The sequence below is a fragment of the Lontra canadensis genome, unplaced genomic scaffold (assembly GCF_010015895.1).
Source record: "Lontra canadensis isolate GAN:19392208 unplaced genomic scaffold, GSC_riverotter_1.0 scaffold2, whole genome shotgun sequence".
NCBI lineage: Eukaryota > Metazoa > Chordata > Mammalia > Carnivora > Mustelidae > Lontra > Lontra canadensis.
Window position 1 is genome coordinate 9,086,009 of NW_022630996.1, and position 25,341 is coordinate 9,111,349.

Genomic DNA, 25,341 nt, shown 5'->3' on the forward strand with positions numbered 1-25,341 from the left:
TTTGCCCTATACTCTGTTTCTGACTATGCAATCCCCCATTGGCTTTTTAATTAGATTCAAACATTTGAGTGCTCACTTTTAAGGCCCTTTCTTACCCTGGTCTAGTTCATGTTGCTTTAGTGAATTATTTCTCCTCCCCAGCTTGTGGGCCCTTCTCCAGGTTCCTCTCCTTTATATGCACCAAGCCATATGGCTTGTATCACCTCCTACCATCTCTCTGGCAGGACACCTTCATTGTCTTTCATTCAAGTCCCCTCTTTGGTGCTCATTAATTCCTGCATGTTGGAACCACCTCCATAGATTCTAGGGACAAACAATGATGAATTTTCCTGACAACGCAAATGCCCACGATTTTCCCTTCCCTATTCACTTACTGTTTTTTTGAGTGTATTCCAAATTTCTCCCCCCATGGGTGGTGTTGCCCTTCTTATTTGACTAGGAGCCCAGTGAATAGAGATGTTGCCCCATGCTATGCTGTGCCCTGGCACAGAATTGATTTTCTCCATACAAATCTCACTGTTACATTCGCTGCTGTATGTGGTGTTGGCAAACAGAAACTTTCAATACACATCTTTGAATTCCATTGTAGCCTCATTAACATTGTTCCTTGTTGTAGAAGATAGGTTAGTCCTGGTCCTTTTCCAAAGAAATTCAGTTGGTAATGTGCTGAAAAAAAATGGCCTTTTATGGTGGTCTCACTGGGTGCTCCCCAAAGACTGTGTGAAAGGAAAGGAATAAAAATGACAGCATGCTTTTCTTTGGCTAGCCTTCTTTCACGTTTCCTAGGAAAACAGACAATCACTGCTGATTAAAAAACAAAATAAAACAGAACAAAACCCAAACCCCTGGGCTTTCCAGAATCAGGTTATATCACTTTCTGTGTGTCCTGACCCTGCTCTTCTCTCTCTCCTCCCCCCTTCTTAAATCTCACTATTGACTATAACCACATAATCCTTTGATCCTGTGGTTTCTTCGGAGGGCTTTGTCGGTGACCATCGTCTAATTATCTTTTGAAGCCTCATTAGAGATGAGTGTATGTTGAGCGGGAGGAGTGCTCTTTACTGAGATTCACCTACAACTTGGCTTGAGTTTCCCTGGCCTCAGAGAATATTCCAAGTACTTATAACACCACAAAATAAGAAAATGACAAGAACGGAGAGAGGAGGGGAAAAAGCTAACTCCCTGGTGTGCTTGTACGCAGCCAGGTCGGAAGAGGTCATCAGAGAAGGTCATGTGTCACGGCTCCTCTGGTCGCAGATGAAGCTGTCACAGATCTCATGCCTGGAGATCGGTCACTTGTCCCCCAGGCAAGTGTGTGAAAGGGCTTGGCAGCTGCCTGACTTGGTCCCCGTGTAGTCACCTAGAAGAGCAGAAACAAAGGATCAAGTTATGCTTGCTTTTTAAAGTTTACTGTGTTTACTTAGGCCTTCTACTGTATGAAATGATAGGACCTGAGCTGTGTCTACACCATCAGATACACTGACGGTGCCAGTAGTACGGTCCTGACAAGGTGGTCATTGTTACTCCATTTGTCTGTTGCCTACTTGACTAGAGAAACCCCCGGATCCAATGAACACCTTTTCCCCAGTGAGCTCCACCGAAAGCTTCATTGTTCTTGTGATGCCTTCCTCCCGCAAAGAACTATGTGGCTGCTGGTGACCGCTTGCCCTGAATGACAGTCTTGGCCCAGGCCTTCCTTATCATGCTTACCTGTTGCAAAACACTAGAATGTCTTCTCACTTTTTCAGTCGGTTCCTGGAAGATCAGTCCTGGATATTTCGCAGTGTTCCATCCTGGCACATTCTGGATGGAAGCGTTTTTTTCTGTGTGAATTTTTGTCTGGCCATGCTCTCTGCACTAGCTCGTTAGAACTATAGAAATGGCCCTCAGTCCAGCTCGTTTTCAAGCTAACGAGGTCAACGAAACGCTGTCCCATCTGGCCAGCCTTCTGAGTCTGTCCTCATCTTCTGGGTGCACTCTGGGTGCTCAGCTTATCGGGGCACAACGGTTGCAGCTGCAGACAGCATGCCTTCTTCTGGTCAGCATGGCGGCACATGGCGCCTAGAGGCAGTTCCTTCCTACAGCATTTCCTTTCCTCAGCGCTAACCTATCTTTCTGTAGCCTCCCTCGTCAGAGCTGGGGAAGCATAGGGCACAGAGACGCTATGACTGTCTTCCTCGTGGCTGACCAGAGAGATGAGGACAAGAGAGGACCTCTTTTCACCCCCTAATGACATCCTAGACTGTCTGTCGCCAAGTGAGGGAGAAGTGCGGCGCCCTATCTTGGAAGTGACTCTCGCACGTGCTAGGTTTCCATCTTGGCTTTGCCACGTGTAAGCCATGTGGCCTCGAGCAAAATGACTTAACCTCACGAATCCTCAGTTTGTTGTCCTGAAATGGGGACGGTGACAGTTATCAGTACACACCTAGCAGTTGTAGCATGAGGATTAACTTAGATAGTATTTAGCTCCATGCTTAGTGCATAGTTGACTTGCAAATGTTCACGAAAGAAAGGGACAGGGCAGGAGAACAGATGTGCCCAAGAGAGCAGGAGGAGCTATCAATGTCAGATAGCCAAAGCGGGAGTATCTTTTTCTCTAAATAGACCTGCTCTGCCATATTTGCATGGACTTAGGGGTATTCTTCAAGCATACGGGCTTCTGACTTTGCTGGAACTAAACACGTGCTTCAGGTTACACCCCCGCGGGCAGAGAGTGACTCGTTTTGTTCTGGGCAGTGGACACGAGTGTGGATGGTCGTGGCGGGCAAGGACAAGAGTGTTGTCTCAGAGCGGGCAGGACCCAGCCCGGCCCCAGCTCTGTTCTCCACAGGGTGGGGGCGTCTGGGGTCGATCATATCCCCTTAGCCCTTGGTCTCTTCGGAGATCAGGCAGAGCTGGCCTCCATGTAAGGCATCTTCTGTTCTCTAGACTCTGGCCTCCCAGCCACAGAAGAATCCTGGGCAATGAGATACACGAGGAGAACCCCAAAAGGTCACCTTCAGTTTTGGAAGGGTGTTTGGGAGACACCCATGTCCTGCTTTCTATGGGGCAGGTGTGTGGATTCCTACAAAGGAGTGCTGGTCTTACTATTTCTGCTTTCGATGATGACACATGGTGATGTGATGGTGACACAGGGCCCTGCTGTTTCCACACCTCGCCAGATTCGCCTCCTGAAAAGAAAGAAAATCAACTTTGCAAGTGCATAAATGCCGCCGGCCGCTTTCACACTGGTAGCTTTCTTTAACAAGGTAATGAAATACATTGCTATTTAATTATGCAGTTTCCAGCTTTTCTCCTGACAAAGCAAGGCCACTGTGCTTATCAAAAAAAGGATTTGTAATCAGCCAGAGCCCACTCACTTTTGCACAGTCTGGTGACATTTCCATCCGCTCTTGTGCCCCACTAAGTAAAGGCAATGATTTCAGCCATTGCCAAAAAAAAAAAAAAATTAGAGGTGTTTTATAAGACCACAAAAAAGGTCACGGAAACCAAATTGTTTGTGTAGCTGCTTGTTGTATTTCTCTGACCGTGTGCCTCTCTGGACCCCGTATCTTCCCTAATTCTGCGGGCTCCTTCTCAGAAAGCAGGGCTCACTCCAAGATGTTTTTTGGGCATCTGATTTCCCAGCGGTCTTTCTAGTTAAGCTCCTTTTATATTTGAGGGAGAGAGTGATAGTCTTGCAAAGTTGGATTCTGAAAATGGAGTTGGTGAGTGATTTTCAGTGACTTTAAAAAAAAAAAAGTTTTTGGCCTCATATCACGCTCTGCATCTTAGAAGCTGTTCTTCCGGATGCTCTCCTCACTCCCTCCCTGCCTCCTTTCTCCCTACCCCCATTCTAGACATCCCCCATTCTCAAGGGAGACTGCTTATCGCTTGTTTACCCATGCCTCTACACCAGCTGGACTTCTCCACAGAAAGTTCTCCACCCATATTTTCTGCCAATGCAGATCTTCCCTTTATGGACAATTTCTCACAACTTCCCTAGGAAATTATTCCGTACGCCACTTTCTTTCCTTAGCACTCAGGGGCTCTGTGTGGATGTGTAAGGATACATGTGTTACTTTATAGATAACTCTTTTTTTCCTTAAGAATATAGGAGTTCCTAAGAAGAATGAAGGTTTAGTTTTCATTTCTCTTCACGGCAATTGGTAAAATCTGTTCTTTGGTAAATATCATGGAAAATTGCCCATAATCTGAAGCCTATTCTATTTTGTATCTTCTGAGCAAGCTTCAGAACTGACCATTTACTTTAGAATTCTTACTTTTAAGATGTGATGCTGCTTAAGTAAACTTAGCAGAATATCAAAGTGAAAGTTAAAACTTATTGTTCATTTTTCTGAAGTAAAATGCTTAATTTTTCTGTGCTTTCAATTAATATCTGTCTTGTGCAAATCTGGAAAACATTCAAACTTAGTCTTTGATTATAACTTAGGTACAGGTACAAATTGTATTTATACTTAAAGTGAAACAGGCTGTAGAAAGTATCTTTTAAAGAAAATTGTACACTTTTGCTCCACGTGCGTTTTGCTGGTGTTTGTCCCTGAAAGCGACCTTTGCTGTGTTAGCTCCTCACTGGTTTTAGTTGTGTTTCAGTGAGGAATGTTTTGGCTAAACCTGTTCTTCTTAGTTCAAAAGGCCTTCATGGTCCAAAGCGGTCAGAGTGCTGCTAGGCAGTGATAAGGTACTTTGCGTGCATCCTGATGACTGGATGACCCGTAAACCCATCAACTTTCTGAGCTCCAGAACACACTCCTTTGTACTTGGATCCTGGCCTTAAACACCATTTCCCATACACAGTCTTGATGTTTGGTTAAAACCAATAACCATCCATCACTTTCAGGCCAGGTCAGATCTGCTCACGGCTATCACGGAATGAAATATGAGCACAGCTTTGCAACCCAAGTTCCTTTTAGAGGTCCTTAAGGACACAGCTACAATTTATCAGAGGAATTCAAGGAGACCTCTCATAGGAGGAAGGCAGCCCGATGTGGAGAGGTGGGATGAGGCGGAGGCGCTGAAGCCATCTCCAAGGCCCTCAGTCAAAGTCATTAGCAGCAACATCTCGCTTCTACTTGGCACTTTCGAGGGAGGCGAAGGAGGTCCGTATTTATTAGTTCTTCCATTTCTCTTTGCGTCTCAGGATTATAGTTTTATCATTCACATGCTGGGAAAGCAAAAAAAAAAAGTTCATCAGCCAAAGTTAAAAAAGTCTCTCGACATTCTAGAGATGGGGGACTTTTGGAGAAGGCAAGAATTTTGTTTTAATCTCTTCCATCACTAAAATAGTTATAGCGTACTATGAATCTTAATATGTACTACTTTATTCACATGTTAAGAAGGAGAAAGAGTGTTACCGTGTACTATGATTATTTGGGGTTCACGAATAGGAATTTAGTAGGGTGGAACCAGACGAAAACACTTTACATCCATGAAAAATCCTTCCCTGTTGGTGGAGGCTTAATAGTTATTGGACAGAATAGTTGGTGGGATTCTGTAATATTAGCACTAAAAAGGAAGTGATATTTTTCTAGTTTTAAGAGAATAGTTGGATATTACTCTAGAAGGTGGGACTGTATTTTTTTTTTAATGTTGGCTACTACATCCAAAGATGATAATATTAATGTATCATTACCAGAGAACATACTAATTTTGCATTACACGGATTCTCAGGAGGACATTTTCAAGAACCTCTCTCACCCCTCCTGTGACTGTTTGGCATATATTTTACACAGCTGGCTGAAAGTAACCTACCCTGACTGGGGAAGACCAGTGAACTTGGCTTCTCTAGCCCAGTGCTCAAAGGAAATTAACCCATGAAATTTCTCTTAACACTGACCCAAGGTTTACAGCTGATGTTCTAGGAAATAACCATTGCTTAGCAGAAGGCTCTGATTTGACCCATAATATAAGTATTTCTGGTTTAATGAGATACTTACCATGTTGTTTTGCTGCATCTAGTAAACACTATTAGATGCCTGAAAAGATAGGAAAATAGTCTAAACTCCAGAAGGGGCCAGTACAGTGGGCTTTCTTCCATTCCTTAATAAGTCTTCCTTGATTCAGGGTTGGAAGAAGATTGAATGATAGCTCACAGAATCACCAGACCATAAGTATCAACCAAGCACTTCGTGTATTTCTTATACTAGACTAATTACATATATTTCTTGTACTAGAGTTTTTATTGAAAGATGGGATATAGACAAAATAAAAAGAAGTGAAAACACAGTCCATGTGCTTGTGGCTTAAGTACAGAGATGGGGTTTCCACATGTGAAACAACCAGAGAACGATTTCACAACCACAGGTAAACAAATGGGGCGTCAGGGAGAGACATCTGGTCCCCGCACTGTTTATCGCTAATTCCAGGGGGGAAATAAGAGAAATGGAACCAACTGCTTCTGAAGGGAGCACGTCCCGGTCCTCTGGCAGCAAGGTGGAGGTTTTCTGCCAGGAGGGAACACTGGATAGGGGGCTGTTTGTTTTTTCTCCAAACAGGAAACTCCTTCCATGCCAATAGTAGCTTCAAAAGGATTGCTGCAGCAGATGGAAAGAACCCATATGCATTCATGCATTCAATTAGCAGGGACTAATTCAATTTGAGGATTAACCCTGTCATTAGAGAGAAACAAAACCTATTTAAGTCTTCCATCTATGGTTACACACTCTGAGCGCCATTGGCACAGGTGGTGGTTGAATTGACCATTGTAGCATTTCATGGCCTTCCGATGCCACTGATAGATTAATCCCACTGAGGAGGAGATCCTGGAAGTGTGTGCTCTGAGTCCTCCGCTCTGTATTTTGGCAAAGGAGGAGAAGCTGGTAGACCTGGTGGGAGGAAAATGGGACTAGAGTTTGCTGAGTGAGTGCTTGCTTGACTAGAGAAGGAAAAAGAGGAGAGATGGTGTGTTTTTTTTGGTTTTTGGGTTTTTTTTCATACATCTCATTATTAAAGAGAGATTCAGGGTAAAGCTTACCTTAGATAGAATTCTTAATTCAACTCAACAAATATTTGTTGTCTTCATGATCTTCTACTTGCCTTTCTTCCTTCTGTTCCAACAAGCTGATCCTTCAGGTAAGCAGCTGTCAGCCTTTTGTATTTATTCCGCTGAGATACTCATGACATAAAACAGATGGCGTTGTGTGCAAAACATGCTCTCAGAGAGGACACAGGTAACAAAGGCTATTATTCATGGCCATTTCCCAGACCTAACCAAGTCAGTGTCAACCCTCTTACTCAAAGCACATCACAATGTAAATGTATGATGTGACAGACTGAGTTTTCCAGAAACAGTCACAGCATTGTCTCCCATTCTACACATCCTTCTTGCAATATGACTTTGACATTCTTTTCATTGAGATGTGGGGTCTGGGTCCTCTTGAATGTGGGCAGACTTAAGAGTATAGCAGCAGAAGTGACACCCCATGATTTCCAAGGCAGGGGGACTTCCAAGAGGCTTTCTTGGGATGATTGCTTCTGAAACCCAGTCACCATCTTGGGAGGAAGCCCAAGCAGCCATGAAATGTCATGCTCAGGGAACGAAAGTTCCCAGGTGAAGCCAGCACCCAGTCTCCTGTCCTGTATAATCATCTTGAAAGTGGATCTTTGAGCTCTCAGTGGAGCAGCCCATCCTATGCCAGGTGGAGGAGAGACAAGCTTTTGGCCGAACCTGGCCCACATTACAGATTTTTGAGCAAAGCAAATCATTGTTTTGTTTGAAGCCTCTATGTTTTGGGATGATGGAGCTCTCCATGAGTGCCTCGCAGTTATGCAGTCACAGAGAGCTGATACAGATTTGTGAGTCATTATAAGAATAATCTTGAATTTGTTCCGATATATTAAAAACCCTCAGTATTTTAGCTATTAACAAATAATTGGCACATAACTTATTAGCGGTTGTCAAAACCTCCTCTAGGCTTACATTAAAATGCAGAGGTCTTTCAAAATATCGAATTCCTCCTTTCTCTCACCTCATTGTGTTGAGCATGGCTATGTAAAATAATACTAATTACAGTCATTTTCATGAGCTGCTTCTCATTTATGCCTCATTAGCATAATTTGCAGTAGTTATCCATGCCATTAAATGAGTGTTAGTTACCTTTGCCGTATCTAATGATCATACTAAATTCGTTTTGGGGAGCTAAGCCTTCACACTTTGTTGCTCGTGTCCCATGATGGACTGCTTACAAAGTAGAAAAATTGGACAGAATGCTTCTGATAAGGAAAATGCAGGAAAGGCTCTGCAGAAGTAGGTATCTGAAAGAAGTAGGCTCTTGGGCAGCTGACAATGCAAGCCATCTGGTGACTAAGCAGTACATAACTTTGAATAAAGGACAAATAGGAAGATGCCCTTCATGATCAGATTAACAGAATTGTGAATGCAACATCTGCCCTCGATATTCAGTGTCTCCTTTGGCATAAAAAGTCTTGGACCTTGAAGCCCTAAATTGACTTAATTTGGCATGGGATGCATTCATGAGACTGTTACTTGGGGTTGTTTTAGTTTTTGCCCACCTTGCTCCAGGTTCAAGGGGAAACAGCATGGTGGCAGGAATTCTAATATAGGGGTCAGATGCAATAACATTAAAGAAAACGTGAAAGAAACAAAACAAAAGAAAAAAAATGAGTCTCTCTTTCATCTGGATTGCTAACTATCTGTGTGACCCTGGGAAAGTCCATTTACTTTTCAAGCCTGTGTTGTCATCTATGAATTGAGAGGTTTAGGCTAGAGCCCAAAATAGTTCTGGAATGTAGAATATGACCACTTCTGAAGGGACAGTTCTAGGACGTGTTTCTTGCTTCACGGATGAACTATTTAGGAGTTAAAAACTAGGCAAAAACATATATATTTATGCTTCTCAGTGCTACAACTGATTCCAACCCAGGGCTCTACAAGCTATTCTTTGTTCGATGGTGGTGGTTTGTACTTTTAATGTCTTTCTTCCATAACTTTTTGAAAAATATTCAAGTGACTGCTATCATTACTAGGTGACAAACGGTTTGGAAATAGAATATTAATTTAAGAACTGAGAAATAATATGAAAATTTAAACTTTTTAAATAGATCTGAGTGTACAGAGTTGATGTAGTTATTTTGGGTGATTTATCGAGAACTCACATATGTGGCTTTGCCAAGCCCTGTGTACTTTTTATTAAATATTTTCGTTGGCATAGCAAAAACTGCAATCTTAAACTCTCCCTTTGGAAGTATTCATATGCCAAACTCTACAGCTGTAATTGGCCTTAATCTAACCTTCTCATTTCATAGGTGAGAAATGGTTCTTTTTCTGTGTTACGAGGTCAAAAGCATCAGGATCCCATGATGTTCGTTCTACATAGGAGACCAAAATAGTCAGTCCTCTGTTCCTTGAGCTGATTTGAAAGGCAGAGTCCCCAAAGAACTGAGTTTATCTTCATTTTTCTAACGAGAGTACTAAAGGTTGGTAAACTATAACTTGCCCAAGGTTACAGCCAATTCATGGTGCTCCCAGGGACTCACAAGGAGTCTGACTCTTAGCTTAGTTATAATGTATCCCTTTCTAATTTGGACTTCTTGCCAAAATGCCAGTTCCCTGAGTTTGCTTTGTACAGAGGTATCCCCAGAACCTCGAACAGGGCCTAGCATGGCAGGAGCAGGTGGCCAGCCAGTGACCCTATGGATTGTTTTGTCCCTCTCCTGATTCCAGCAGGTAGCCATTGTTTGTTCATGCAAGATGCCTAAGGATGTCCAGACCATTGGTAATAGAGGCCCAAGAAAGAGAGACTAAGAAGATGGTGATTCCTTCCTGGCAGTCCTGACTTCTCAGTTCAGGATGTTTACTAGAGAGCAGTTTAGCACTGGAGGAAAAACCAGCCATTTCATATGAATTAATGAGTCTGCTTCTAAGCTCTAAAAATGACAAACTTCGCAGTTCTCTATCCCTTACTCTCCTGCCTAACTATGTGCGTTTCTGTGATTTAATTGTCCAGGAAACCTGCTATCCATCTACTCAATTGCCTTTACGTCTCATCAGCAATTTGACTTACCCTCTTTGCATTTGGGATCATGATTTCCCCAGTTGCAAAGAGTTTTGGAAAAGGCAGGAAGGCAAGCTTGGAGCTCAAGAAATAATAAAGAATAATACTGTAATCATAACAATTCATTATTTGTTTTTGAAGTTTGATCTTTCAGAAGGTTGTTATCTGGAGTTGAATACTAATAGATCCAAGCTCTCTCTATGCAGAGGAGATCTTAAACAACAGTGTACATGGGGAAGGACATTAATCAGGAGAGAGAAGTGAGCCTTGAGTCTAATAATGTTTGCATAATAGCTACCCTTGGGTGTATTTCTTGACTTAAGAATAAATATCCCTGCTTTCCATCTCTAGTACAATTGGAAATTATTCGTGGTTATGATTCTGTTATGTGATCCTCTACCTGTTCATGGGAACTTTAAATCGGGAGGCTGCTGGAAACCAACAAGCATAGCAATACCATGAGTGAGTCTGGGGTAGACATTTAAAGAGGCTATAATATTGGGCAATCTGGAGAAAATGAGCAGAGAGCAGGTCATAACTCTCTTTTCAGGAGGGGGAGGCTGGGGTCAAACTGGCATGGTTGATATTTATATGCTTTTCTGGTTTCCTTTTACCTCTGCGGTGGTTTCTCACCACCTGCAGGATAAACTTCAGTGCCTCATCTTGACAGAAGAGGTGCTCACTGGGGGGGTTCCTGCAACTTGGCAATATTTGTCTGCAACCGTTGTTCCCCACCTTAGGGAAGATGATGCACAGCTCTTCGCAGGTTCCCTTAGGCATCACAACTTAACTTCCATGTCTTTGTTCAGATCCTGCCTTCATCTTGCAAGGATTTTCCAAATCTTCTTTGCTAATTAATTCCACTTACCATGGAAGAGTTGGCTTAAATTTCACCTCCTCCAAGAAATCTTTGAACTCCACAGCTAGCCAATAAGTTTTTCCCCAGATTCTGATATTTTTCTTTCTTTTCATTCTTCTTCTCTTCCTTTCCTTTCCTTTCTTTTTCCTTTCTTACTTCCATTCCTGCTGCTCCTCAAATAGAATTTGTTCTGGGTAATTCCTTTATTGCATTGATTTGTTGTGCTTATACGCATGAAATTTTATACACAAGTGCTTTAAATTAATGAGCTCGTTTTTTTCTTTTCTCTCTCTTTTCTCTTTTTTTCTTTTCCTTTTAATTTCTGGGGAAAGTTTCAATATAATCTTGAAAAAATAAGCACTCTACTGTTCGGAACTTACAAAGCTTTTGTTTGTTGGTTTTGTTTTTACATTAGAGAGATGAGCGGGATAGCTATAAATTTTATTTTACAAATAAGAAAATTGATTCAGAAACATTGCCTTGTTAAACTTACATGTCTGCTAAATTAGGGATTAGAATTAGACCCTAGTCCAATGTCTTCTTTTTTTTTTTTTAAAGATTTTATTTTTTAATTTATTTTCAGAGAGAGAGTGTGCTTACAAGTGAGCGGCCTACTTGTCACAATAATGCAGGTCCCTGTGTCTAGTCCAGACCTCTGTCCAGTACAGCTCCACTAGCTCTGTGAGGCCTGGAGAAAAGGGAAAGAAATAGTCTTTATAGGTTATCAAGTTCATAGTGTTGTGAAAAGGCACTGCATTGAGATGTCTGGGTGGCTCTGTCAGTTAACAGTCCAACTCTTGATTTTGGCTCTGGTCATGATCGCAAGGTGGTGAGATCAGCCCCAAATCAGGCTTTGAGCTCAGTGGGAGTCTGCTTGAGATTCTCTCTTTCTCTACCCCTCAGCCCCTCCTGCTCATGCTCTCTCTCTCTCTCTCTTTCTCTAAAATAAACAAATCTTTAAAAAAATCAAAATGAAAAATAAAATGACACTTTGAGAAAGAAAATTTACATTACTTTCTTCTAAAATTTTGTGCCATTCAAGCGTTAAAATAATCCATTTTTTCGGTAGGTCTAGAATCTAAGTAGTTATTTTTCCGAAGGGACCATTTCCAACAGAATGCACGTGTTCCCTTTAGGATCCAACACCGTCATTAGGTGCTCACGCATCCTGTCCTCTCTCTGCAGTCCCCTCCTGTCCCTCGTCCTCTACCTCCCAAGTACAAGTGCACTTGTACCTGCACTTCGATGCCCCTGAAGGTACATATTTTTACAGTTAGATTAGGTTTCCTAATACTTTGAGTTCTTTCCATAAGAGTCACCCGTGGATTAGATGCTGACCGCATGGCTATTTTCTTGAGAACATAAAGAACATACATGTTCCCTCCTCACTACCTCCAGTCCCCTTCCTTTCCATAAGAGTAGGTGTTGTCTGTCACTGCAGAGCAAAATTATTAGTGATTTTTGGAACCCCAAGAGGACAGAGTGCAAGGAAGTGGAAAGAAGGGAGCAGAAGCAATCATGGTTAAGCACCCAGCCCGCCTAAGTAGAAGAGTTGAGAACATCCACATGACTTCATCGGTCATTTCAGTCATTCTGTAAGATTTAGACTTGCTTGTTGGCAGATGTGGAAACCCGGCTCTGAGGGTTTCCATGATTCACCCAGAGCTGGTGTCGGAGCTAAGATTTGAACCTAATCTCTGTGGCTCCAAGCTTCGTGAGGGGGTATCGTGGTAGACTCTAGAATGATGGATAGAATGGGTGCCAGGGTAGTGAAGGAATGAAGAGAGAGCTTTTCCCTGTTGCAAGATTCAGCCTTTGGCATGCTTCTTCTTCCCTGATTCCTGCCTCAAATATAGACTATTTCTGCAAACTATGGATCCAGCCCCTTGGGATATTTAAATGAGAGGGTCTTCTACTAATGGGACATCTCTCTTTTGTCTCCCACAGCAATTTTGCAGGCAGTAATAGCTGGTGATCTTATGAAGGTAAGCTATCTTCCTACCCACACTTTTGGTGATTCTTCAAGAACTTTAACATCAATCATTTCTCACCAAGTTTTCGTGATCTCTCATGTGTCATACGTCATCCCCCTGCCTGTACTAGCTGAGTTGGAGGGGGAAGGGCACTCTTTGGAGAAGTGGGCAGAGAGGGCCAGAGGAGTCTTTCCAGCATCTCCACATTGCCCAACAGCGGAGAACATATGCAGGGGTACCATGCTGGTTGTCTCGACTAATTAACACGGGTGGCATGTGGCCCAGGTGCAGTGCTCACGATGTCCAGAAGCGGATTATTTGCAATTGAAAGGTTTCTTTTTAGACAGGTCTTGAAATGAGTGCATCTGTAAGAATTACCTGGACAACACCCAGAAATACATTCTCCAGGCCAGAGCCTGCAGCTTCCAACATTATTACACTTTTGTACTCGGGGGATCACAGCTACCCGCAAGATGCTCCATCTGATCTCCCTCCAACACTTTAATTCATGCTTACATTTTCTTAGTTCAGAGGAAGTGGTCGCTGCTGCCTCCAGAGGGAATGCACATTCTGGAGTCAGACTGCTGGGCTTCAGATCTTGGCTCTGCCATTCACTGTTTGTGTGACTTTGTATAATTATCTCATTCTCCCTGTGCCTCAGTTTCTTCATCTGTAAAATTGAATAATGTGGCCTCTCTCCTTTGTTGTAAGGATTAACTATAACAATACATGCCAAGCTCTTAAGACTATTTCTATTCCATAGAAGGGACTCTAAAATGCTAGCAGGTAGTGTTAGTCTGTGTTTTTTTAATAAACAAAATGGAGATGCAAATACTCATTACACAGTATAGTCCATGAGCATTCTAAACGCTACATTTGGTCTCCTGTCATTTTTCAGGCACTGGGACTCATGAATGCCCATATATCCCTGTATAACCCACACTGGCATTGATCTGCTCTGTAATGTTGGTAACTGCGTAGGGCACAAGGCCACCAGCCTGTGTGGAGTGTGGTGCCATTACAGATCGAGAAACCAGACACCTTAAAAAGAGAGCTGAGAAGCAATGACCTTGCATGCAAGTTCTTTCAAAGCATCTGTTGAATCCACGGAGAAACCCCTGTGCTACCGTGTTAACAGGTTACTGACAGGAAAGAAATGACACAAAGGGTGCAAACACGTTGATAAGCTGCCATCTTTAGACACATAAGCCCGGACGTGGGGCTTGTGGCCCTGTCTGCATCTAGGAATCATCATCCACAAGCAAAACGCACTCGCCAAGCAGTGTAGCTGGGAGTTCAATGTTGTTGCCCAGCCGTGGACCGAAGCAGTATTATCCTGGATACCCTGCAAGGCCCTCTGTTAAATGCCCTTGCAGAGCTTCTAAGTGGAAAAAAGTGTGCGAACTACATTTGAAATCTTATTTCATCTTGCATGTGCTTTTAGTCTAGGCAACATATTTTCCAGGTCCCCGGGTACGTAACCCCACTTTTCTTGTACTTAATAGAGGATTATTTGAAATGTGGGAAATGGCCATATTCCATGGATTGTCTTCATTACAATCATTTCCTAAGTGCCTAAGAAAGTACTCAACCTTATTTATTGAGAGTTGAAAGGCAGTGACATGGAGTTTTTCCTTCTCATTCTTTTTCTCTCTTTCCTTCCCAAGTGTTTCTTCCCGTTTTCTTTTCCACCTTCTTCTGTTTGTCTAGTCCGTGGAGAAAGCAGAAGAAATATTAAATACTAAACCGTGTGTGTGTCTGTAAGAGAGAGAGTACACAGCAGACAGCAGAGCACCGAGACCCCAGGAGCCGTCCAGCTGCTGGGAATGGCTGCTGTGCCCCCGAGCTGCATAAGATACCCACGGACTACCCGCATGTCCGCGGGGTCCAAAAAACCCACAGAAAGGCAGCATCTGGGCCGCTGACGTATTGGGTCTCTGCTACTCCGTTGAGCCCAAATCTCCACGGATCTGCCTAAAAAGAAAAGGAGTGTCCTTGTAAGACGGATGTTGAACAGTACTGGATATGCATAGATTCTTTGTGGAAAACTGTTAACTACCTCTTGCTGCCCTCTAGCCTCGAAGTTTAGGGATAAATGTCCCCGTATGTTCTTTACTTCCAATCAACTGTTCGTTTTTGGCCTATTTTCTAGAAAGCCTTCCCCGACTCTTTTTTTCACCCTGTGATAAACTCCTTATGTTCTTCTCCATCCCTGCATGTGTCTTTGACATCTGTCTTCCCCGTGGATGGCAAGGTCTTGAGGCCAGGGACTGAGTCCTATTCATCTTTGTTTCCCTGGCATCTGTCACATGGCGGTTCCATGGTTGGAGCTGAGTGAGACCATGAACTATGAGTCTACTTTCTTTGACCTTAGGAGATGCTTACTTTTTTTTTTTTTTAAATAATGTGCCATCTAGCTTCTTGGTGATAGAACCATTCCTTTTGCTTGGTACCTCCCGGCTTATTCTATTCTTCTTTGTGCTAAAACTACCCATTAGAAGTTCCAGAAAGACTCTTTTTGTTCTCCTATACTGCAGGTTGGAGAACGGGGACCCATTTACACTTTCTGTAATGTTCAGTATTTCATGAAATGAGACCACATCCTCATTCTGCCATGTGGTTCTCAGGCTACAAAATCTGTTGGTCGTTTTCCAGTCTGTTCTCACAATATAGGTATTTCAGGTTTCTCCTGGCCCATTCTCTGAATCCCTTGGGTTCTCGTCCTGTGGATCCTCTCTAGCCTCACTGGGTGCAGGTGAGATGACTCGCAGAAGGCGTGCCGGCTGGCCTGCAGATCTAGAAGAAGAAAGAGGCTGTACACACGTGTGCCACCGTCTCCCACGGGAAAGGGGGAAGCAGCTTCCGCATTTGGTAGCTAGATTCATTAGAGGCTGGAGAGAAACCATAGGCTCGGGAAGGAGCTTAGCTACCAGACACCAAGCTATTCCTGTCTCCGGCCCTAATTACTCTTTCACTCAAGAGAAAGCCGAGCCAACATAGGAAAGCGTTTCTTCTCTTTGCTGCCCTTCACACTCTCTTGGGAGAGCGACCAGTGCCCAGAAAAGAAAAAGACATCAAACAGAAAAGAAATAACTCATTCAGCACGTTTCAGTCTCCTTGGGCTGCTCAGTGCCCGCAGACCCTCTCCGGAGGGAGGGGAGGCAGACGCCGGCCCGCCAGCCGAGGGCTAACACGGTCCGGGAACGTTGCTTCTTCCCTTTGACTTCCCCGTGTCCTCTGAGGCTAGAAACACTTGTGGTTTGCTACATCGCTCTCATTTTATAACCGGTTAGCTGTACTTCCCCTTGTTCCGGACTCTGCCTGAGCTGCTTTTCCTGTGTCTCTTTCTCAGCTAATGGAAAGCTATAAAAATGGAGGCAGTCTGCTAATTCAGGGCCCGGACCACTGCTCCCTCCTTCACCACGCAGCCAAAACCGGCCACGGGGAGATCGTGAAATACATCCTGGACCACGGTAAGTAGGCGCCGCGAGCCAGGGGGCACTTCTCCACAAAGCAGCTGAGCTGTCGAAGCGGGCTGGCTCCCCGGCTATCCTCGGAACAGCAGAAACGCTCCCCACCTTTTAGCCGACACCCCTGGCTGCTGTGAAGCAGACAGAACCACGGACCGCCGACCCATATGGGCCGCCGTGACCCAACGGCTCCTGTAAGAATTCTCTTATCAAGGTCTTCGAGGGTACTGGGGAGCTGACTGATTGAAAAATAAAAGACAAGAACAAATCCGTCCTGACATAAGACACTGGATTGTTTTGGGAAGAGCTTTAAGTTGCCTAGTTGGGACCAGGTACCAAACCCATGTTTATAGCTCATCACTCTGAGGATTACATGAGCACGGTTTTTTCCCAGCTTTTTGGCTTCTCTCTCTCTCTCTCTGTCGTTTTTCCATTTGAATCTCATGCATCATTTCAACTTAAGCCACACTTCATTCTCTTTGAAAACACCTGCGACTCTCATGTCTTCCATGGGTAGATCATTGCTAGAAGTAACAAGCACCTTAGCATCTTTCTCTGATGGCCCCATGGCGGCATAAACACAGGGATACATCCCAAATCCTGACCATGATTATCAGCTTCCCACGTTTATAGGGTTTCTAGGAATTAAGAGCTGGAGTACAGGGAAAAGTCTCCCTGGCTTAGCTGTTTTTGAAACAGCCTCTAGCTTTGCTAGATGTAGGTGCAGAGAGATCCTAGAAGATTTTCTGTGAGCCCTCGCGGCGAGGCTGTGCTATCCGGATTCAGGCTGAAAAAAGTAAGTGTATTAGTAGACCTGCACATTCCTTTTTGCTCCTCTTTTTTTTTTTTTTTTTTTTTGAGGGAGAGAGCGCATGAGAGAGCACGTGTGCATGAAGGAAGGATGAAGGGAGAGAAAGAGAGAGAGAACTCAAGCAGGCACCACACTCAGCACGGAACCCAGCATGGCGCTCCATGACCCCGAGGTCATGACCTGAGCTGAAGTCAAGTCACACGCTTAACCGACTGAGTCAGCCAGGCGCTCTGCTCCTGTTTTTATTCGGTTCAGCCAACACGTCTTGTAGTCAGCACATATTTGCAGAGTGCTTAACAGGAGCTACCTGTTACAGACCAGTGTGTACACACACACACACACAATACAGTCACTATTTTTAGGCAATTAAGGCTAAAAAACATATAATCTAATGCAGAATTCAATTGAAAACAGTTCTATATAGGTGTTTTAAGTCCTGTTGTAAAGCCACAGGCACATGACGTAGCTCCCAGTTGTCGCACACTTGCTGTCTTTCAGATGTTTATACTAAATGTCCTATCCTTTAATGTTTACAAGGACCTTACAAGGTAGGTATTCAACTGTCAAGGACGTTTGACTCACCTTGTTTTGTCTTCAGTTCCTTCTCACCATGATGAGTTTGCTTGAACCCTTGGCCTGAGTTATGGTGGAGAGAACGGTTTAGGAGAAGGAAAGCATGTTAAAGCAGATTGGGGATCATTAGACCATCTCTTTCCCCCTTGTAGGCTGGGCTGGACAGTCCCAAGCCTGTCTATGCTGGAAGGCCTAGGTGGTAAGCTGTATTCCCTGGTGCCGTGTCAGGTATATGCATCTTTTCATCTATTGTTCCCCTACACATTCCACCCACTGCAGTGAAAGCATTTGGGGTGGGGTGGGGTGTCCAGGCTTACAAAGCAAGGGGGGCCTAAGTTCTGCTTGCCTCCTTCATGAAAAAAAAATCATAGGTGTTTTCTCTTTCCCACAGTGACCTCTCCAAAAGCTGGCGAGAGGCAAAACCAAATGTTAGAACCCAGCCCCATACACAACACATAAAGTCACAGAGCTTCTGTGATTATCTTTCCCTTAATCAAAAAGATCTCAGGATTTCTACCACACAAAGTGCAGATGAACTTTAGCTACCCATACTGTCCGTTTACTTGTCTTTAGCTCAGGTTGAAGTGCTCCCGGTTGAAGTCTTCTTGACCATTCTCAATCCTTTCTTCCTAATTTTTGTCCTTTGCCCAATGAGATTGAATGCTTGCTCACATAGCTTAACCCGTTCAATACCTACAGACCCTCTCCCAAGTTAGGTGAGACACTGGCCATCTATTTGATTGCTAACACAGTTTAGGAACTCTCTCTCTCTCTCCGCCCTCCCTCTGCCTCTCTTGAAGAGCTAATGTTCCCTCCCTACACATACACACACACACACACACACACACACACACACAGAGTTCTGGAAACCTCCTCAATTAGTTACCTATTGGTGTCTCCCTTGGTCTCACTCACAAGCTGCAATTATGACTGAGTCTGTCTTAAAGATGGAAACTTCCCCACATGTTTGAGTTCTCAGCTGAGAATGGCCGGGACATCTGAGCCTCCCTCTCTACCTGTCCTTTTATCCCAGGCTTCTTTATAGCTTGATAGTCCTAGAGTTCCAGGCGGGTGAGGACAGAAGCTTCCACATGTCCTGAGGCCAGGCTGGAAAGTTCTGCATTATCACTGCAGCATTCTGCTAGCTAAAATAGGTCACAGAGCTGGCCGTGACTCAAGGGAGGGCAAAGTGGCCTTCACTGCCCCATGAAAGGAGCCGCAAATAATCTGTGGCCAGATTTAACCTACCATCCTCCCTTACCCTCTGTCTTCTTCAGTTGAAAATGATGAGCTTGCTTCTCAGTATCCTGAATTACTGTCCCACCTAGAATCCCCTGGACCTTGGCTTTTATATTTTGCTTTGGTTCTGGGTCCTCAGGTTGATTAGCAACAATAATTCTTTCTATTTGCAAGTTCTTCAACAACAACAGTTTCCCCCTTTCTAAGCCTAAGTATGATCTGTGCAATATTTGGGACATACTTACACTAAAAACAAAACCAAAACTCCTCTCCTCAGTTGCATGCCCCCAGGGGCATGAGTGATGAGACATGGGATGATATTAGTCTAAACCATAGATTTTCACTTCCCCCACCTTTTCCACTGCCTTAAATAACAGGGCCTCTGAAAGGTTGCCGTTTCAAACCCCACCTGTGGTTTGGTGCACGCATCCTTTGCCCCGCACTGTATCAAGCTGGTATGTTACTCTCTTAGTGCCATAACCAAAGCCTGACGTTCCAGTACTAAACTCCTTTCTCTTCCATCCCCAACATCTCTTGCAAAGGGTGAATCACACAATACAGCTCGCTCTCTCTGTCAAAATGGAAGGACAACAAAGCAATCTGTTAATTTTGGGGGAGGTGGGTGTTTGTTTTTCCAGTTTTTTGGGGGGTTAGATTTTATAAATTAGTTGGTTTAGTATTTATGATAATGAGAAAAGCAAGTGGAGATCACCTGACCTCTACTTCCCTCACAGGCAAGCAGTTCCCACGGTCACGGTCACAGTCACAAGAGGCCTCTGATTCCCTCCCCACCTCTCCAGGGTCTCTCATTGGCCAGTACATACCTGAGAGAGAGACTAGAGATACGAAGCACACTCCATCTTTCTGTGTGAAAATAAAATCTCGCTCTGCTCTCCAGTCCAAGAATCAGGACAGTTTTAAGGGATGGTGGTTTTTAGCCTTTCAGTACTATAGTCAAATAGTGGGAACTAACTCGTCGTTGATTTCTTACTGAAACCAGCATTTATCAACCTACTAGGCACTGTCGATTTCAGCCTTAACGCTGATCTCCTTATTTCTACTTACTCAGGAGTATTCCTGAAGCTCTCTTGACATGGCCCGCCTACGTCAGCAGGTTCCTCAAGAACTGAGTGCTTCAGCTCCCCTGTTTTCATTGCTGCCGTTCGTTTTAACCTCTTCAGTCGCTGATGACAATTTAGATCAGCCTGTACATGTGGAGACTGCAAACTCTTTTTTGCAGAAAAATTTGTCTCTTTTAAATGATAGACACCCCTGTAAATTATAGTGTTCTCAGAGGCAGGGACAAGCTCCTGGGAAGCATAACCCTTTCTCTGCTCTGTAGCAATCCTCTTAATGGGACCCCTGCTCCGTGAAATAATCTTTCCTAATTTTATGTCATGGCAGCTCTAGAATCCCCTTGGTCTGACAAGGAAAACAGCCTTTTCCAAGAGGCCTCCAGGAGGCCGGGTTTCGGAATGTACAGCAGCCGTGGCAATGTGTTTATAAACGGCCTCAGATTTGCGGTAGACAAGTCTGATCAATTTGAATTCATGTAAGTGGGAAAAGAGTACAATTTTACCTGGTACCAAAGATGGAGAGGGACATTTCTCACCCATCTCCAGTGCTGCAAAACTTGTAAAGTTTTAGTCTCTCTCTCCCTCTTTTTTTTTTTCTAATCCGGTTTAAGTCTTTCCTGTGGCTTCACATGATATAAATCGTAAAGTTTGTTCAAAGTTGCCTTCTTGACAAGGGTTCTGAGAAATCCGTGGGCCCCTTTCAAGGGGCCTGCGAGGGGAGGGGCTTCTTTGCACCCTGCACCCTTGCTCAGGTGGGAGCCCCTCTCCCCTCTGCTTTGCCCCCCTCTTCACAGGTCATTTATGGTGAGCAGTAGGGCCCACAGTCAGGAGGATGCCCCCCCTTCCCCCCTGCCGAACAGGAGTCGTGGGAGATGAGTTGTCTTCCCAGGCTCCACACTAAGCAATGTCTTTCTCATCTAAGCGTCTTTTAAAACCGGGCTGTGGGCGAGGGGCGGGAGCGTATCGCAGGCTCTGAAAAGCCACAGGCGGCTTGAATTTTTCTCTGTCCTGCATCTTCTTTGGGACTTTCTCTCAAATGCACAGCCTGCTGATTTCCTTTATGAAAAACTGGAATTTGGGCCTCGGGAGGGTTGCAGAGAGAATGGAGGAGGAAGGGAGCTAAAATTCCACCGGGACAGGGTGGAGAGGGAAGGACCCTGAGGGGGTTCCAGCCCGGGTCCCCCAGTGGTTCCTGCTTTTCAGCTCCTTTCAACCATATTTTCTGCCCACTCCCTCCTCCCTCCTTGTACCCCTCCGAGAGACTTTTGTGTTGCTTTAGGCTTTTACCACCCCGCACATTTTGCTCCTTTGTTTTTATTCTCCCGCTCCCACCCCTGTGCCCCCCTACTGTGTGTCCTGATAGAAATCTCACTCATGCATTTCCTTTTTGATTTCAATGGCTTATTTTGTCTTCCCCCATTTTCTGTCTCTAGTCTTTCTTTTTTTTTTCCTTTACCCCCCTTTTTCGGCCTCTGGTCCCCGAGAGAAACGACCACCATCCCGCTGGGACAGGATGATGGTGCTGTTAGAATTCCCAGTGCCAGCTCTCCCCACATCTGTGCGGCTTTTGTCCTGGGGCAGAGGAGGATTTGGAATGGTCTGCTGGCAGCGTCAGGGAGACTAATGGGAAATGAGTCCGGGGACAGAGAGGCCGTGGAGAGGTGGAAGGAATAGCAAAGGGGATTTGGATGCCTTGGTGTGGGAAGCAAACTAAAGGATGCACGTGACGAAGGACATATCCTATAGAATACAGGGACAGTGTTGAAGACAGGGTTGCTCCAGCAAGAGCTGGGGCGTCCAGTGGGAGAACCAGTGGAATGAGCACCGGCCAGCACACTTGCAGTTGGGAAAGCTTGACTGCCTAACCTCGTCGTTCCATTTCTCGTGTAGGGAGATTGGTGAAGTCTGGCTTCCTTTTGCATTCCCTGGCTTTCCCCCGAATACTGATGTGTGTCTTCTCTTAGTACATTACCCCCCTTATTTTTCAGACTGTTTCCTATATAGCACAGTCTTTGGAATCCATGTTACATTTGTAGATCTTTCTTTGAGAAAAACTAGGATGCTGGCTGGGATCCACATTGCTTTTTAAATGTTTTCATTCATTCATTAAAAGAAGTCAATTTTGCCCTTGTGAACTTTTGAGAAAAAATATTACAGCGATAGCCACTGCTAATCTTAGGGTTCGAATTGCTTTGTGTGCGTTAACACATTTAATTCTTAAAACAATCCTCCGTCGTGAACTCTCTTATCTCCATCTGGCAGGGGGTGACAGCTGAAGCACAGTGATGTTAGGCTACTTGCCAAGACCTGTATGTAGTATATGGTCTCTGCCCTCCATAGTTCCAAAACCCGGAGAGGGTAGATCGATAGAAGTATTACATGCAGGGTTCCCGTGACAGCTGGTGCAGCTCTGTGGAGGGGTGCGATCGATCGTCTGCCTCTGAAAGTTTCATGGAGAAACGTGCACACGTGTCCCTTCGATTGGGACTGGACCGTTGTTTTCTGGTGTAGGTCAGGTGCAGGGCTGAGTGTGGACATTGTAGTAAACCCTAGGAGGGACGGAGAACCAAGACGTCCTTTTACGTTCAGGGAATACACGTGAGCTCGCAGCTCACAGTGTCTTGGAATTTATTCCAGTTCCCTAAGGGAGATGGCATGATATCCACAACCAGACCATATGCACACCTAAAATATACAATAAGCCCTGCAGCCGCATATTCAGCATGGATAGAAATTGGAAGAATTCCATCCTCTTTTCTTTCTCTTGGGCTCTCCCTTATGAGCGGGGCTCAAATTAACTTTCCAAAAATCCTAGATGCTATTTTTTTTGGAAATACTTTTTCCTTTAAAGAGATTTTAAAGAGACTTTGTGAGGGCTGTGTGGATTCTTTTGGGTGTCTCTGGCCAAATCAGAAGGTTGGAGAATCAAGGCCACTCACCCGCACGGGGCACTACTAAACAGCACAAAATGCGATGGAAGGAGCTCCCAGCAGGTCACATACAGGAAGGGAAGCTCCAGCCTGTTCTTGGGCGGCACCTGGCACTTAGTTAAGCCTCTTCTCATTTCCTCCTCGGCAACCCCCTCTCACCGGCATTATGCAAACACAATTATTTTCAAGCAGGTTGAGAAATTATTAGAAGATGTGTCCGTGCTATTGAAAGCAGCTCCAGACCCCCGCCTGTCATCGGTTCACTGCCATCGTTGCCCCTGTATGGGCGATTTGCCCAACAATGTTCAAAACGTTCTGCTCTCTTGTGATTACATAGATTGACAGGAAGAGGAGGAAACTTTGGGTTAATTAAGTCCATCACCCCAGAGCCCATTCCACTCACGAAACCTATAATTGGAGTTTTGTTAGGTTTTAATTAAGAGAAAGAGTATCTCATTTTAGGAGCAGCACCACTTCCTCTCACCTCTGTCAGCCTCCAAGGACTAAAAGGCGAGAAGGGGAAAGTGAGACGCAGCTACAGGCATGCGGGGCTCACAGACCGGAGAGTCAGTCTCTCATGGTTCTGGGTTGGCTGCGTTTATGGGGATTCTTACAAAACACTCGGGGAACAAGGTCCCTTCTCTTCCTCGTCCCCACTTGCAGAGTGTCCAACGATGATGTTTTAGTACAGATTTAGCTGGGCCTGCAGCCTCTCCCTGACAGGGTGGTATGGACCCTGGAGCCATGGGTGCAGCTCTGAGAGCTGAAGGGGAGGAAGGTGAGGCCTCTGGTGCCTGAACAGGCTTGCACTCACAGGGATTGGCGCAATGGAGCTGCCGCGAGTGCAGTGGGGCTGGGTTGCTCCTGTTCACGGAACTGCTTTCCGAAGGAACGGCTCCAGAGGTTCCCTCAAGGTGGCCGGCACCCTCTGTGAGGACCACTGGACACTGTCAGCACTCTTGTTCTTGACCTTGTGGAGAAATCCCCGCTGGCCGTTGAGGGGGTCTGGAGCACTGGTTCTCAGGACATGGAATCCGAGTCAACAAGTAGCTTCAAAAGTCAATGGAGATAAATGCAGAGCCCAGGACACTCCCTCCCTCCGTGGATGCTCCGCATCTCAGCTTGGTGTAATCTGCTTACGGCGGAGAGTAGGACACTTCAGATCCAAACTTCAGGCATGGCATCCAGCGGCCCAGCTCCCATTTTAAGCATACGGCTTATATTAACTTACGAAACCTCACAACAATCCTGATAAATACTATCAATGCTTCTTTATCGTCCTTGGCCATTGAGAGACTAAGAGTAAATGAACTTGCCCGAGATCCAGTAAGTGCCAGGTAGAGCCCGAATTTGGAAGCAAGGAGGTTCAGCTCTGGTACCCATCGCCACACTGTACTGCCTTGCCCTTCCGTGGGTGTTTGTTGTGGGTATTATCATTCATGCTTCCTTAGAACCACAAGACTGAGGAAGAAAAATAAACGAGTTAAGGCTTTGCTAAATCCTTAATGTAGGATGGGTGCTGGAAAAATAATAAATGAAAAATACCCAATATTCTTACACGGCAGGGATTTGGTATAATTCAATTAGGGAGAGAGGTATAGGCCTGAAAAGCAAACACATAATACAAGGGTGGAACCAAGTCCATGTCACGGGAGTGCAGAGAAGGGAGAGGGTCTTTCTGTCAAAGCTGGTCTCTGCAGAAGGCCTTGTCACAGACTGGGCTTCACAGGACGGGTAACATCTAGGTATGTGGCTAGAAAAGAGAAGGTTGTTCTGGATCAAGAGAGTGGCGGGAATAAGCTCTGTGAGGTGGGAGAGCCCGAGAGACAGGCTGGTGATGGCCCAGTTACCCGTTGAATTGATATAAAAAAAAACGGGACCTGGAGCAAATTGAGGAAGGGTGGTTCCAGGTGAAAGACTGCTGACTTTCACGGTTGAACACTTGGGAGTGAGCAGTCAGTACGCTGAATTGGAAACCTGGAAATCCGAATGAAAAGAGAGATTTTCATTTTTCTTAGTAACTGTTTCGGTATGCTAAGTATGCTCCAGGCAGAGACCAATTAGGAAGCCTAATTTGTCAAAGAGGACAAAGGGAAGAGGCAAATAGGGCAGAGGGTATAAGGGAAGAGTCACGTGGCCTAGATGGCCAGTAGATGTGAAAGAAGAGGCAGCTTCTTGGATGACCGGGAGGATTGTGAAGGTCCCACAACTCGGTCATCTTCTTGGCCAGTGACTTTCCATGGTTGGAAAGTCCTAACCTCTTCCCTTTCTTCTTTTTATGTAATAGGTAATCACATAAGCACATTTCCAGTGATAATGCTACCCGACAAGACAGACAGCAAATCAACAGGATCGTATTTCTAAAGACTAGAATGCTCAATACCTAGAACTGCGTTC

At 44.8% G+C, this 25,341-nt stretch overlaps 1 protein-coding gene across 8 annotated transcripts in view; it reads left to right on the forward strand.

Annotated features, from left to right (window-relative positions):
* Positions 1 to 25,341, forward strand: part of DGKI (diacylglycerol kinase iota) — a 430,951-nt gene that overhangs the window by 398,067 nt on the left and 7,543 nt on the right. For all 8 annotated transcript variants that reach the window (XM_032868387.1, XM_032868409.1, XM_032868419.1 and 5 more), the window contains 2 exons: positions 12,820 to 12,857; positions 16,198 to 16,318. In XM_032868387.1, the coding sequence (XP_032724278.1) occupies positions 12,820 to 12,857; positions 16,198 to 16,318 (159 nt within the window). The remainder of the gene's footprint in view (positions 1 to 12,819; positions 12,858 to 16,197; positions 16,319 to 25,341) is intronic.